At 37.9% G+C, this 14909-nt stretch overlaps 8 protein-coding genes across 8 annotated transcripts; 5 read left to right on the top strand and 3 right to left on the bottom strand.

Moving 5' to 3' along the window:
• Window positions 1-348: 348 nt before the first annotated feature.
• Window positions 349-1542, top strand: PHYBLDRAFT_149497 (hypothetical protein; the record flags this gene model as incomplete). The annotated part of the gene is made up of 3 exons (XM_018432284.1): window positions 349-425; window positions 484-502; window positions 958-1542. The coding sequence occupies 3 exons, from the start codon at window positions 349-351 to the stop codon at window positions 1540-1542; spliced, it is 681 nt and encodes a 226-aa protein (XP_018287758.1).
• Window positions 1543-2200: 658 nt separating this feature from the next.
• Window positions 2201-2922, bottom strand: PHYBLDRAFT_172350 (Homeodomain-like DNA binding domain-containing transcription factor; the record flags this gene model as incomplete). The annotated part of the gene is made up of 2 exons (XM_018436776.1): window positions 2201-2597; window positions 2846-2922. 2 exons carry the CDS (start codon window positions 2920-2922, stop codon window positions 2201-2203), a joined length of 474 nt encoding a protein of 157 aa, XP_018287757.1.
• A 179-nt stretch (window positions 2923-3101) lies between these two features.
• PHYBLDRAFT_66066 (hypothetical protein) lies at window positions 3102-3677 on the top strand (the record flags this gene model as incomplete). The annotated part of the gene is made up of 2 exons (XM_018441581.1): window positions 3102-3324; window positions 3589-3677. The coding sequence occupies 2 exons, from the start codon at window positions 3102-3104 to the stop codon at window positions 3675-3677; spliced, it is 312 nt and encodes a 103-aa protein (XP_018287756.1).
• Window positions 3678-5117: 1440 nt separating this feature from the next.
• PHYBLDRAFT_91973 (Homeodomain-like DNA binding domain-containing transcription factor) lies at window positions 5118-5744 on the bottom strand (the record flags this gene model as incomplete). Its single annotated transcript, XM_018443780.1, has 1 exon — window positions 5118-5744. A coding segment is annotated over one exon (627 nt), but the record flags the coding sequence as incomplete, so codon positions are not given.
• A 3244-nt stretch (window positions 5745-8988) lies between these two features.
• On the top strand, window positions 8989-10024 carry PHYBLDRAFT_127010 (hypothetical protein). Its single transcript, XM_018429140.1, has 2 exons — window positions 8989-9529; window positions 9626-10024. Exons 1-2 carry the CDS (start codon window positions 9023-9025, stop codon window positions 9671-9673), a joined length of 555 nt encoding a protein of 184 aa, XP_018287754.1. The 5' UTR covers window positions 8989-9022; the 3' UTR covers window positions 9674-10024.
• Window positions 10025-10221: 197 nt separating this feature from the next.
• PHYBLDRAFT_172347 (hypothetical protein) lies at window positions 10222-11950 on the top strand (the record flags this gene model as incomplete). The annotated part of the gene is made up of 4 exons (XM_018436775.1): window positions 10222-10291; window positions 10357-10856; window positions 10912-11113; window positions 11196-11950. The coding sequence occupies 4 exons, from the start codon at window positions 10222-10224 to the stop codon at window positions 11948-11950; spliced, it is 1527 nt and encodes a 508-aa protein (XP_018287753.1).
• A 101-nt stretch (window positions 11951-12051) lies between these two features.
• Window positions 12052-13227, top strand: PHYBLDRAFT_149492 (hypothetical protein; the record flags this gene model as incomplete). The annotated part of the gene is made up of 2 exons (XM_018432283.1): window positions 12052-13092; window positions 13168-13227. 2 exons carry the CDS (start codon window positions 12052-12054, stop codon window positions 13225-13227), a joined length of 1101 nt encoding a protein of 366 aa, XP_018287752.1.
• Window positions 13228-13532: 305 nt separating this feature from the next.
• On the bottom strand, window positions 13533-14901 carry PHYBLDRAFT_78272 (hypothetical protein; the record flags this gene model as incomplete). Its single annotated transcript, XM_018443349.1, has 5 exons — window positions 13533-13814; window positions 13928-14035; window positions 14087-14151; window positions 14208-14360; window positions 14464-14901. 5 exons carry the CDS (start codon window positions 14899-14901, stop codon window positions 13673-13675), a joined length of 906 nt encoding a protein of 301 aa, XP_018287751.1. The 3' UTR covers window positions 13533-13672.
• Between the last annotated feature and the right edge of the window lie 8 nt (window positions 14902-14909).

The raw sequence follows: 14909 nt of genomic DNA, 5'->3' as shown, positions 1-14909 counted from the left end.
CTTTTGGGTCTTGTCGGGCGCTTGAGAAGCCCCTTAATCACAAATACACTATACCAAAAGGCAGTTATGCAGAAGGTCATAAGGAGTTGTTGCCATTAGATTGTGACGCAATCTTGTTTGATATCTTACTATTTATTGACCTGCTTACGCATATCATGTCTTTGTCTTTCTTTCCTCTAACTATTTCCACAGTCAGACAGTACCAGCTGGTAAGTAATCCCCATCTGCTCTTTTTCTGAAAAGTACAAAAGAATGTCTTTATTCAGATATTCTGCATCATTAGGAGCCAGATAGAGTTATTTCTTGCCGAAAAAAAAAGGCCACGTTTTGTGTTCCGGTAGAACAAAAATGTCGCCCCTCACCAAGAAATGTCGTCCCCTTAAACTTAGGGTACACGCTGTCCAGGCTGTCCTGTCAGGCTGTCCGTAAGGTTCCCCAAAATGAAACTTCAGAAGATTGGTAAGACATTTCTGCTCATATTAGTACATTGGAAAAGAGATTGGTAAAACAAAATTGCACAAACCTCCCTAATAACTGTCATTTTTTATTATGTAAAAAATGGTAACATTGCCTGTTTTGGCCTTATACAGAGTCATAATTGCCATTTTTTACTTAGTAAAAAACGGCAGTCGTTTACTTAAAGTCTAGGACTGTACAGGCGTTCTATATTCCGAGATAACTGGCTTACATTTTCTGGTGTGAGCATTTATTTTGGTATGTAAGAAATAAAATAGGTATAAGAAAATCTCATTGTCACATGCCTAACTTGTTTACATTTTTACTAGTAAAATCTTCACAAACTTTCACTGCTTAGAATTGTAACAAACCCCACATATAAAAATTGTTACGATTTCGTCTTTTACTTCGGCTTTCTAACTCCGTAAACTCCATATAAAACGCGAAAAATGGCAGCTATGTTACCAAAGTGGTAACATTTTACCATTTTCTCCGCCATAGTGCCTGTTCCGCCAAAACCAAATGGAGAAGCTTATTGCAATAATGAAACACGAGACAATGACTTATTCGCCAGCCCAATCAGTCACATCAATGCGTCAACTTATTTCAGGATTCAATCATCCATCGACTTTCGCTATGACAAGAGCCTCCCATGCAGAATTTGATTCTGATCTCTTGATGCCATGTTCTGTTTTCCCCGTTTGTGACTTGCCTCACAATCAAGGATACGGCTCTGCAGCCAATTCTGTAGGTAAATTATCATCTCGATTTTTACAAGCCTTGGAACTCTCATTCCTCAAAGGAACTCCTGCCAGCTTTGAATCTGCCATTAAAACATTTAACGCGTATAGCGATACAAAGGGATCTGACAAGATAACATCACAATCATGGTCTACTTTGAAAAGATTTGTTGACGAGTTGCAGTATACCTTAAAAGAAAATCAAACTTTGTCCCCAGCAACTGTTGCAACCAAAGTCAGTTTTTCGACAATTGCAGTCGAAGCTAGCACAGCAGTTTCATTAGCCAATCAAAGGATTAAGAAATATGTACTTCATCGTTTACAAATATTGTATAATGGCCGCTAATTGAAACCAATAAAAAAGAATTCTTTACTTTTTTTTTTAATTTCAATGATTTCGCGGAATAAAAAAAGCTGCTTCAGAACGGTTGACAATTACGACACTTGTCCAAGCATTTATGAGAATGTTTAACAATCCCTTTAAAATCACTTAACTTCAAGCTATTAGAGACATCACTGATCCGGGTCATCAGCGTTTTCTTCTCGAGAAACTTGTTGCGTTTTATTTTGCTTTTGACAACTGACCAGAATTGCTCAATCGGATTGAGCTCAGGAGAATATGAAGGCAAATAAGCGCAGTGGTAACCACGAGATTCTATGTATTTAACAATGTCTTCTGGTGTATGGATAGGGGCGTTATCCATCACAAGATAATAGCCTTTCATATGTGGATATTGGTCCATTTCATCCATTGTAGCTTCTAGAAAGCTAGTATAGTGTCCTGTCACCGTACCTTTACTCATATACCCAACACCATCACCTGTCTTTCTTTTCTTATTAGATGGAGGCTGCGGTAGCCTAAGACTATATTTTATTAATCCTTCGCCAGAAATTGCACCTAGAATGGCTGTTGTTGTTGCTCGTGTTTTGGGAACTGTAACTGCTGTCGGTGTGCCTTTCTTTGTCCATGCTATACTAAGCTTCAGATTAATATGGAAAGCAGATTAGTCAAGAAAGACACAATTTCTTGTAAAATCCATATCTGTTTTATCCCATTTGTGAATCCAATCCAAGTGCTCTTGAATCCTTTCTTCACTGTTTCGGTCTATGGGCTGAAGCCGAGCTTTTTTGAGAGACAAATTGCAGTTTTTTTTTACGAAATCAAACAAAGTAGTTTTAGATACTTTTAATTCTGTAAATGTATGCTTTAAATTTTTCATTACTTCGTCTAAGACGACGGAAGGATTCTCATCAATGCACTCAAGAATAGCATTTTTGTGTTTGTCATGGAGAATACGTGGGCGGCCAGTCTTTCTCCGTTTCTCAAATATGCTTTCAGGATCCTTTTCGTATTGTGCAGCCCATTTCTGTCCTGTACGAACGTGAACCCTAGTTGTTTTTCTGCAGCAGCAGCACTCAAAAATCTCTCAAATAACAGTTTGAAGAACTTCATTTTGTCCTGATCAGAGTAGTGTGTGTAACTTCGTTTCATTAATGTCTCTTTCATTTTAACGTCATTATTAGGGTTTACCCTTTCGATCTGCATTGTCTCTATAATTTTCTCACTCTCAAGATGCAGTTGATCTAAATATTGTGTATGAGAACTCAACGTTTCGAAACGAAATTGCTCCTAATCAACAATATAATACATTGGCTCAGGCCAGCCGTATTCGTCAACAGCAGAACCTTTTCCATTTTCATACAAAAATTGAATGTTCATTGTCATATAATTTCTGGTGTAATTGTGAAAAAGAAATAAAAAGATGATAAGCATTTGGGGTGTATTTATATACCCAATTATACCAAGGTTTGTACTGCAAAATAATCTTGGCAACATGGGCATCTGATTTTCCAGCGAGGGCGAATTTACATTTTGTGCTATATGAATTTTGTTCTCGATTCTGTATGCATTTGTTTTCGACCAATGACGGATTTACTTTCCGAAAACAGTGTACTCAGGATACTTGCTATATTCATATGGAGAATTTTTGGGTCAATTATCTCCTACTCCTGAAAAATACAGCTTTTGAGGCTTTGGAGAATGCCAGTATTTTGTGGGACTTTATAGTGCACACCCTTGATAGACTTCAAATAAACTTATTTTTGTTTATGATATTTAATTACAAGGGTAACAATTGTTCCTAGTGCATAGTATTGAATCTTTACAAACGTTATACCTATAACATCGGAGCTTTTAAATAACAGTATATCCCTCCTTCCGGTTGAAAGAATATATTTCTTTATTGATAAGACTCGTGTTAGTGGTTTATAGAAAGTACTTATTAACATTTGCCTTTTAATTGCTAATTTTCAATTAGCAAAGTAGTATCTTAGCTGTCTCTTATTTCTTTAAAGCTATAATTGACTAATAGTTCTTAGGATATGAATACAGTCACAATCAAAAACGTTTCGACCTCTGAGCCCAAAAAATGCATGAGAGAAATCATGGCATGTATTCAACATGCAACTGCTCCTCAGTAATAAAAGCTAAAGCATTCAAACTTCAAATAAAAGATTATACAGTGGTCCCTCGATAATTTCACGCCCCTTTAATTTCACGCTTCGATAATTTCAAGGCTCTGAAGACCCAACTCGAAAAATAGGGCTTAACTTTCACGATTCTCGTTAATTTCACTTTCACGAAATTTTTTGGCCTTGAATCCTTAAAGAAAAAAAATTAGCCAATCAGACGAGAGCAATATAGTTACAGTTTGGTTTAATTTTTTTTTTTAATTCTAGTTTTTCACGATTTTGTAATTGACATCAATGTCAAGTGCGTTAAGTTTTCATGCCAAACACTGGGTTATCAAGTTGTCATCTAGCTTACTTTTTTTAAAATTTTTTTTTCATTTTTTTTTCAGAAATAAAATAAAACTATATGTGCTATATTTTGATTAAGTTTCATTTATTAATTGTTTAGTAAAAATTATTTACTTGAAAAATATAAATATAATTCTAATTTGTTTTGTTATAAAAGTTTTTATTATAGATTTTATTATTTCTATCTGTCATTACTATTTATTGTTATTTGCAATTGTTACTATTTACAAACATATTACGAAATCAAGCTTTGACTGTACTTGGCTGCTAACTTTTTTTTTCTATTTTTAAATGAAGAAAAATATATTTCTTATAGAAAATTGTTTTTATTTTATTTGAAAAAGAATAAATTTTAAAAAGACTTGAAGAAGCTGGTGACTTTAGTTTGCTTTGAGTTCGCGGTTTTCTGGAACTTGTTTCGAAGGCCTTCAACCTTACTGACCAAGTCTCTGTCAATATCTTCGTCTTCCAAGATATCCAAAAGCGTGCAAACACACTCAAACTTTTCCGAAGCAGAATAAGTTCTCTTAAAAGAAACTGCTGATTCCACTTCAGCAGTTTCTTCATTGCTGTTGTTGGCTGCATTTTCGTCGGCGTCATATTCTTCCATCACAATATCTGCGATCTCATTTTCATTGACCACTCTATGAGTGCATTGTCTCTCATAGAGTGGATCAGACTCATTTGTTGGGCAATCTTCCAGAGACAGAAGACCTGATCCAGCAATCTTGTCCAGGGTTTCTTGTAAACCCTCGACGAGAACCTTTTCAGCCAGACTTTGCTGAATCATAGCCTGGTTTACATCTATAAATTATATTTAGAATATTAAGAAAGTGGAATTGAAAGATTATACTACTATTATGACCAATAAATTGTTTTACTACTACCTTCACTATCTTCGTCTTCAATAAAGCGAAAGATTGTTGCATTCCAGCAGTTCTCAATAGTCTTTGCCGAGACAGATTCCCAAGCCTCTCTTATCCATTTCATGGCCCACAATTGATCAATTTCAAAGATTTTATCAATTGGCCCGATTTTATCTTGATTGCCATTTTGAATCATGCCAATGTATTGATATGCCTTGCCATACTGCTTACACTTGAAATAAGCCTTGAATGCCCGAATAATACCACCATTCAATGGCTGAAGGTGGGAAGTGGTGTTTGGTGGCAAAAAAAGAAGCTCGACGTTTGTAGGTGTATAATCAACTATATGACCAGATAAATTTTCGAGAATCAAAAGAACTTTGCGCTTTTGAGCTTTCATGGCATGATCAAAGCGACGGAGGAAAACATGAAAGATCGATCTTGTCATCCAAGCATTGCTATTGTAATGATACATGGAGAATCCATGATCACTTGCTTCTTGCTTCTTGTTGTTCTTGTTGAAGCAGTTTGGTCTTCTTGCATGCCCAATCATCAGTACATCGGACCACTTGTCCGTTCCGTCCGCATTACACAAGAGACCTACAGTCAGGCGCTTCTTGTTATCTTTCCAACCAGAAAATTTCTGGTGAGAAATTGTTGTTCTTGGTGGGGTAGCATAAAAGAGTGCTGTTTCATCAAAGTTATATATGTCACGAACACTATATCCCTCTATCTTCTCTTTGATGGCAGCCTTGTCAATCTGAAGCGATTCTATATCAGTAGAACCAGCCTCACCATGAATTCGATTCATTTTAATGCAATGACGCTTTCCAAACTTCTCCATCCAGCCTTGAGAAGCACTAAAGTCTTTAACGCCTATTCTTTCAGCGAAAATAGTAGCTTTAGTCTTAATCAATTCCCAAGTGATGGGAATCTGATTATTTTCAGCAATGTTGATCCAAAGAATCACTGCTTCTTCAATTTGCTATAGTTGTGTGACAATATAATAAGGTTAATTTTATTTTTTATATAGAGCAAAAATGCATAATGTTGAGATATATTACATACAGGCCATTTTCCCTTTCTAACGCGCTTTCTGTTTTTTACGTCGGCTTGCATTATCAAGCCCTGGTCTCCTCTCTTCAAAATCTTCGAGATTGTAGAAGCATCAGGAGCTTTTTGAAGGCCAAAGGTTTCCTTTGCCCATTCAGCCAATTGGGGGTTACTCATAGATGGCTTTTTCTTTTTAATATCACAAATCTCAAGGTGATTTGCAATATTAAGTGAAACGTTTTTTTTGCTCATTTTTATTGTTTAGTTCTGGATTTGATAGATTTCATTAAAGTATCAAAAAAAATTGAAAATGATATTAGATAAGCATTATATAATAAGCTAAAAGCATACCAAAAAGCTGTTATTATTTGATTGAATAAGAATTTGAAACAATAATTGGTTACGAGACAGGGGGGTAGAAAACAGTAATGCAGCCAGGGGTTATATTTAACTAGAATGAATTTAAACAGAGGATTGAAGCATATCGAATCATTACTTGATATATTTTTTTTCTATTAAAGAATAATGTAAACTCCGCCCATAGTTGGCGGAAAATATATACTCCGAACTCGTTAATTTTACTCTGATAATTTCGACACCTGGCCTTCCCTAGGCCTTGAAATTATCGAGGGACCACTGTACAAGACAGTAAAATGGCTTTAACTAACCACGAAAGTGCCATATTAGGTATATGCTTTTCTATAAATAGTTTTCCACTACTAACATAGATTCTGTAATATATGTATGTGTGTAATAAAACATCTATCTAGCATACTGCTTCAACATTCTATACCATAACAGGGAACATCAGTTCATATATTGAAAACGTCGTGTCCCTAATATCTGTATTTATCTGTCATTTTCTTTTATAAATTAAAAGAATCTCATTAGCTGGTTTCACGTTTCCAGATTTAATATAATATTTTTTAACGGTTTTTTTTGTTAGAAATTTCTCAATCAATACTGTACTGAACTGACGTATATTACAACATGTATATATAATAAAGTTGGGTATAGCTAATACGTTACATGGAGAGGTTTGGTTTGAGATTGTATTTTTATAATTCGTACCAAATTCATATAAAAGAAGTCCAAGGATAGATTTGGCACGAGACTGAACTCCAAGGTCTCAAGGCTTTTGGATACAAAAGACATTTGTTTTATGTAATGAAATCAATTTCAGACACTACAATATACCTACAAAGTTTGATCTGGGCACGCTTTGTTCAATTGAATGTTTATATATACACATATACATACACATACATTTTGGATCGGAGTGTTCATCTTGCAAAAGCTGATCATATGTACTCCATTTTCCCTTGTTTTTATTTGCTGATGTCCTTTAACCCCTTTAACCTCAATCTTCTCTTTCTTCCTTCCCTTTGGAGTAATTTCTTGCTTGAAATGGTGTCCATCCTATTTACTGCTGTGTCTAGTCCAAAACCTTTTCAGATACTACAAGATCCAGCGTTAGAACGGGTATTTAAATACCACGTCTACGTCACTTAAAGCGCTATGTTTTTTCGAGATGAAATTCCGTCCACCTGGGCGGATTTTTCCCCCTCACGACAGGTGAATTTTTGGCTTGCAAAAAAAACAAAATTTCATTTGCAAATCAAGCAAGTGTTGTAGCCTTCACCCAGTTCAACCACCCTTCGCCATCTCTTTTTTGTTCCACGCCTCTTCCTGCTTTGCATTCTTCACTCACATACCATTGGAATAGAATCAAGATTGATTGTGAGTTGAAAGGATCATTGACTTGCTCGTATATGTATACATGTATATATGTATGTTTATTCTTTCTTTCTCTCGTTCAGGAACATGCTGAGAGTCTCGAAATTATACAACCCTGGATTTACCAGGTCATCACTCACATCTCGCTCTGTAACTGCAACTATTTCAAAGGTAACACACGACCAAATCACTCTACAATTATTAAAGTCTCGGTGTGTTTAAGAATGTACATTTATTCATTCATTTACTTTTATTGCCCTGTAGCGTTGTGAGAGTACCCTGACAAGTGAACCCAAGAAGAGTGGATCAGTTGGAAAAGTTTTGCTTGGAATTACCCTAACTGGTGCAGCTGCCTATGCTGGTGCAGCTTACTATGCTACTCAAGATAAGGTCTTCCACAAACAGTTCACCACCAATGTACCCGGTGGACGCGAGACTGTAGTATTCATTGAAGGTTTGAAGGACGGTAACGATCTGCAAGCATATCGTGACCAGGCCCTTGCAATGAAGGAGCAGGCTGCTGTTTTGAAAAAGCAAGCCGAGGAGTACGCCGAGGCGGCAAAAGTAGCTATGCAGTCTGCTTACGGAGCCACTCTTGACGCTAAGAGCACTGTTGACGGTGCAGTCGATAATTTGTATGTAGTTGCAAACGATGCCAAGAACGCTGCCAACAATGCCTACAACTACGCCAGCGATGCATACCTCACATTAAGCGGCCAAAAACCACCTGCTCGCCTCGTACTCGATGTCGAACATGAGAAACCGAAGGAGAATGCAGCAGACGTTGTTAAAACTAGCGAGATTAGTCTGACTAGCGACAAGACCACCACTGCACCCGTTGTTGAAATTGTTATTGAACAACCCAAGCCCATTGTAGTGAAGAAAATCGAAACCAGCAACAAGTCATTGGAGGAATTGTCCTCTGTTGTCTGTGAACTCGCTTCGATTTTGAATGATGCAGGACTCGCTGGAAAGGGACGTGATATTATCGAAAGAGCCGAGAAGGATCTGAATGTATTGGCCGATAATGCCAAGCAGTTTGATTCTGCCCAGTCTGCAATTGTCACCAGCCTGGAGCAGCTTAAGCTCGAGAGCAACCAAACTGAGGCCGAGTTGCAGAATCTCCAAATTTCAGCTGAGAAGGACCTTATCATGAACCAAATGGAGACCATCAATAAACTCCATATTAAGGATGTTGAAATGAAGGAGGAAGCTGAGAAGTCTCGCGCAACACTTCACAAGGACTTTGCTCACCTTTTGGCTGAGAAGTTGAGCGAGCAAAAGGCCGAATTAGAGCAGAAGGGTGCTACTACACTGGCTGCCCAGGCCGATGCTCTGCAGCGTCAGTTTATGTATGAAGTTAAGCTTTTGGTAGAGAACGAGCGTGCCGTTCGACTCGATAAGCTCGAGAATGTTAGCAAGCGTTTCAAGGCTCTTGAGAATGCTGCCAACACCACAGCTTCTGCTCTCGACAGATCCCGTCGTGGACATCTCAGCTATGTCAACCTCACTTACCTCCAGGATACCGCTAACAATAGAATCAAGGAAAGAGATCTTGCTGAGCGTTTCGAGATCGTAGCCAAGGAGGCCAGACGCGTAGCCCTTGTTCCTTTGGATGGTGGCTTTGGAGCTCATATTTTGAGTTTCTTCCTGTCAACTCTCATGTTCAAAAAGCATGGACTTGTTGAGGGTGACGATCTTGAGTCCGTATTGTCCAGAACTGGGCATTACCTCAAGACTGGAGATTTGGATACTGCCGTTCGTGAGTTAAACCAGTTACAGGGGTGGCCTAAGGTTTTGGCATTTGATTGGCTCGAGGCCGCACGTCGCCACTTGGAGTCTAAGCAAGCAATGGAGGTAAAATTGTGTATACAAGATAGAATTGTATTTTTTAATCACTTTAAAAACTCAATATATCTTCATATTCTTTTTCTTTTTTTAAAAAAAATACAGGTTCTTGAGACTGAAATCATTCTTAACAGCTTGGTCGAAGCCTCATAAGGTGGATGTTGTATTCAAAGAAAGAAGAAAAAGAAAAAAAGGAAGAAAGAAAAAAAGAGAAAAAGAAAGAGAAACGACATAAGCTTTGTACCCTAGAAATGAAGTTTTTTTTTATCTGACAACCCCCACACTGTAGAAAGTCAAAATATCATTCTTTTAATGTGGCGACATACCAATTTATTCATATTCACCAAGACCAAGGAATGATTATGCATAATTTGGAGTAAGCCAAGGTGGATAAATCAGCGCAGTCTAATGTAGCGTCTAGTTGGACGGCTGAAGTGAATGTGAACAATATACACTTCATCTTGACGTCAAGTAAAATGGGATTATTTTATCTTTCGACCTTTTAAATAATATGCGGTCCTTTTTTTTTTTTACTTCAATCTGACTATAGAAAATAGGCTGAGACGGAGCTAAACAGTGCATTTATTATGCAATAAAAAGGCTTCATTTTGGTTCAAATAAATTCAAATAAATAGAAACAGAACTTTGGGCCAAGTATCTTCCTTTATTCTATTATTAACTAATACTTTAATACACCTACTATGACAAGTACAATTGCTGGCATCAAAGAAGATCTCAAGCGAGAGATGCAGGGAGGAGTTACTGTTGTTGGTCGGTTTAAGATTTTTATTAAAATACTGTACTCCTGACTGATTGAAAATATTATTGTTATAAAGTCCTTGGCGCATCAGGAGATTTAGCTACCAAAAAGTCGTTTCCATGTCTGTATGGTCTCTATAAACGTGATCTCTTGCCAGAGAAGGTTCACATAATAGGCTACGCACGCTCCAAATTCAGCCGCGAGCAATTCGTCAAAAAGATTACTCAACACATAAAAACTGACTCTGAAGAAGACAAGAAAAAACTCGACGAATTTCTAAAGTTTACGGAATATATTAGTGGTGCATATGACAAAGAAGAGGCATTCAAGGATCTTGACAAAAATATCTCAGATTGGGAGCAAAAGAACAAGCTTAAGAAGGGACAAAAGAACAGACTTTTCTACATGGCTCTTCCACCTTCTGTATTTTTATCAGTCGCGTCTGGTCTTCATAACAGCACACGAACCACAGAAGGAAAGAATAGATTGGTTATTGAAAAACCATTTGGAAAGGATCTCGAAAGCTATAAAAAGCTAAACAGCGATCTAGCTCCACTTTTTGATGAAAAAGAAGAAGTAAGCAAATACCAACTAAGGACTGTTTGTCTAAATTATATGAAATGTATATCAGGTTTTCCGCATTGACCATTATCTGGGCAAGGAAATGATCAAGGACATAACCACTTTGAGATTTGCGAACATGCTCTTTAGTCCCCTTTGGTCAGGATATCACATCAAGTCTGTCCAAATAACCTTAAAAGAAAACTTTGGAACTGAAGGACGAGGCGGATACTTTGATGAATATGGTATTATCCGTGACGTGATGCAAAATCGTAAGTTGAAGATATAACAAAGAAACAGGATAATAAAAGAATCGCACATATATTGCATCGTCCGTTAACCCGCTATGAATAGATCTACTGCAGCTCATGTCAGTCTTGGCAATGGAACGTCCTATTCGACGTGATGCAAATGCAATCCGGGATGAAAAAGTCAAATTGCTTCGGTCAGTAAAGCCAATCAAGATGGAAGATTGTCTACTGGGTCAATATACAGCAGCAAACGATAAACCTGGATATCTCGATGATGAAACTGTTCCAAAAGGCAGCACATGCCCTACCTTTGCAGCATTAGCCTTTTATATTAACAATGAACGCTGGGACAATGTTCCTTTCATTATGCGAGCAGGAAAGGCTATGGAAACTTCAAAGGTTGAGGTGCGAATTCAATTCAAAGCCCTTCCGGGTATTCTATTCGAAGATGCACCTCACAACGAGCTGGTGATTCGTGTACAGCCCAATGAAGCGATTTACATCAAGTTCAATAACAAATCTCCTGGATTCTCGGATGATTGTCTGTTGACCGAATTAGATCTTACATACAAGAATCGATACTCAAACCTTCAAATACCAGATGCCTATGAAAGCCTTTTACTCGACGCGATGCGAGGTGACCGTGCCAACTTTGTGCGTGACGACGAATTAGAAGCTTCTTGGGAGATTTTTACTCCACTTCTCCATAGAATTGAAAAAGATAAAATTGTTCCAGAGAAATATCCATACGGCACGCGTGGGCCTGCTAAGCTAAGCAAGTTTATGGATCGCTATGGGGTTGTTCACACGCCACATAATCAGTACCAGTGGCCTATTCAAGATGTAGCTGAAGAGTGATAATGCCCATATTGGGCATGTGACTGTAAATGAATAAAAACCTCTTTGTTCCATGATTTCTTTGTTTTTGTACACTTCCCCCAGCTCCACCTCATCCATCCATGCTTCCCTCTGGTATGCTTACATTTAGTCCGCGTAAGCGTGTTTCACATCGTGAGCTACCTGTAAAGGGTACCAAGGAAAAGCAAACGGATGTACCCTCTCTTGCCTTTCAGCCAAATGGTCCCACACGGCCTCTCGATCCTTTAAAGCCTATGATTACTCAACGATCATTGAACCTGACTAACGTGCTCGACAAAAAAAATGTTGCAAAGAAAATGAAAAAGGCAAAACCAGCCCAGAAGAAAAAGGGATCGGTACATGTGAACTCGATTAAGAAGTATCTTACCAGCTCTGTGACCACATCTTCATCGCCATTGGTAAATGAGCTCAAGTTAGACACAACTACGACTGAAATCATTAAAGACGATAAAGAAGACGGAATTCCATGCGTTGTACGGCGCTCTACTAGCATTCTTTCACTTTTGCCGACATTCCTCGAGGAATTCAATCCTACTATAGAAACCTACAGTGATGAATATGCAGCACTTTTGGAAGCAGACAAGGCTCTTTTGAAGGATGTTGTACAAGTAGAGCCAGTTTCATTAGTTATTCGACAGACAGTGTCTGGGATGGACTTGTGGGATGAGATGATGGGATCTTTGGATAGTGCAAATACACGCCTGAACAATGAATATCTTACGTTGTTAAAGCAAGACAAAGACCAAGGCCAAGACCAAGACACAAAGACATCTGAAGAAATCGAGGCTGAGAATATTGTGCCGCAAATCTCTGAAGAGACCCAGATGCCTAAAAGCTGCAAGGTGCGACATAACAAGCCTATTATGTCTCTCTGGCCAATATTTGAAGACAGTTTTGAGGTTCATTCACCATCTCCAACATCACCCGTGTCATTGGAAAGTACAATATGGACTCCTCGACACACTACATCTTTAACTGCGCTCTGGAGTATGATGGAAGGCGATCTGCAGTCGAGTAAAGAAGACTATGAGGAATGTGACGAAAATCTAGATATCAGACCATATGCGTTGCACGGAAAGAAGAGAAAACAAATGTCGGACAGACGAGATAAGGTAGCCCAGGTAAGAGAACATACAATACAACCAAGTTGAGTTAGATAAGAGATTAACTTAAACTATTAAAAACCATGGGACTAGAAAATGCGCTATTGGTCTGGCTCTTCTTTTATTGACAATGGTTTTTCACACCTGACTTGAGAAAATAAGAGTGAATGAGAAATCACACGAAATACAGCTTGTATGATAGAATTTTTCTCTAGAAATGAAATAGGGAAATATGATAATATTTGATTTCTTTTCTATGCATATACATATACATATACATATAGCATTTATATAACATGTATGTTTTGATATCTTTAAATTTGTTATAAAGTATCCTTGAGATTTGTAAATACACAAATACATAAATGTCTATTTACATATATAGAATAAGCATAGATATAGCCATAGACATAGATATAGATATAATATTTGAGTTTCTTTTCCTTTCTTTTAGTTTTAAGAAAAATAATTGCTTGGTTTTTTTTGTATAAGATGCGAATAAGATAAAGGAAGAATGATATAGTTGATAATAATAAGATAGTACTTTTTGTAAAGATAAGAAATAAAGATGATGATAAAGGTTTCATGTTGTTGCTTTTCAAAATTTGAATCCCCAGAATTCGATGCCAACACATTCGAAAGAAGGATCTTGTGTCAAGGCTGGGTTATTAAAGGTGAGGCATGGTTGACTGTGTCCGTCTGTCAGATTTGCGTGAAGGCAAAGACCAAATTTACCGTTGCTGTGAAGCAATTGATAAACAAGTAAACAAACAAATAAATAAACTTGATTTAGAAACCAAAATATATTGAACAGTAGCTGTATATAATCACGAGTGAATGGTGTTCAACTCACCTTCCACCAACTGCAAGTATGTCTTGATCGGAATACAAAAGATAGTCGTTGGCCATTGTCCACGGATATACATGAAGCTTATTTGAAGAATCTGTACGCCACAAGAAGCTAACAAAAGACGATATTAGAGAAAGTCTATACGCATTCAATTGGACTTACCATTCACCCGATCCATAATATTTGGAATTTACTTTAAACGGCTCCGATAGATAGGCTCCAAATGTCTAAAAGTAGTTTATGGGTGAGTGTGACAGGGCCGGGAACAAAATCATTTGCTTACTTCGTCTTCTGTGTTCTGTAGTACTAGAAGACATGGTCCTTTGTCGTGAATACGGTTGTACAAAGTGCTTAAACTACAGCCATGCTGATCGAGGCTGTAGAGAAGTGACCATTTATCTGCAACTGCTACACGAGCAGGTAACCAAGACCGTAACTAGAAATAAGAGGAACAAGGAGAGCAAGAACAAGAAAGCAAAATGATTGATTAGTAGACTCCAAAGTAATAATGACATTCCAAGCCGATTTGGGATATTTACATCTTCGGCTAAAGGAGAAGTAAGGCACGGGAATGTACTCTGGTCACGCTCATCCAATGTGAGTTGAGGTGTTGCCAACGTTTCTTGGCAAAAGAGCGCGTCTGCCGAAAGGCTCCTTTCGTTTCTCGAATGCTTATGGTAGCTCGCATCATCTTCATCCGAATAACTGAGGGTTGAGAATCGTCGTTTGGGCCCTATCCACCATTTAGATTTATTGTTTGCTGAACATGACTGGAGGTATCGTGAAAGGTCCGAACAAGCTGAGCTAGTCCGACGCATGCATGGCTCCCGGACACCCTTGTCTTGATCAGACGACAGACCATAGAACTCAGTACAGTGGATAGGAGATGTCTCGACACCTGTCAGATACGATTGTGGGTCACTACACACTACAAAAGACTGGCTAAAGAAACTAGAATAAAGATTTGGACGAGGCATTGGGACCA

Source organism: Phycomyces blakesleeanus, assembly GCF_001638985.1.
Source record: "Phycomyces blakesleeanus NRRL 1555(-) unplaced genomic scaffold PHYBLscaffold_21, whole genome shotgun sequence".
NCBI classification, from domain to species: Eukaryota; Fungi; Mucoromycota; class Mucoromycetes; order Mucorales; family Phycomycetaceae; genus Phycomyces; species Phycomyces blakesleeanus.
Note: the sequence above shows the minus strand (reverse complement) of the source record. Positions and strands in the feature narration are given on the sequence as shown.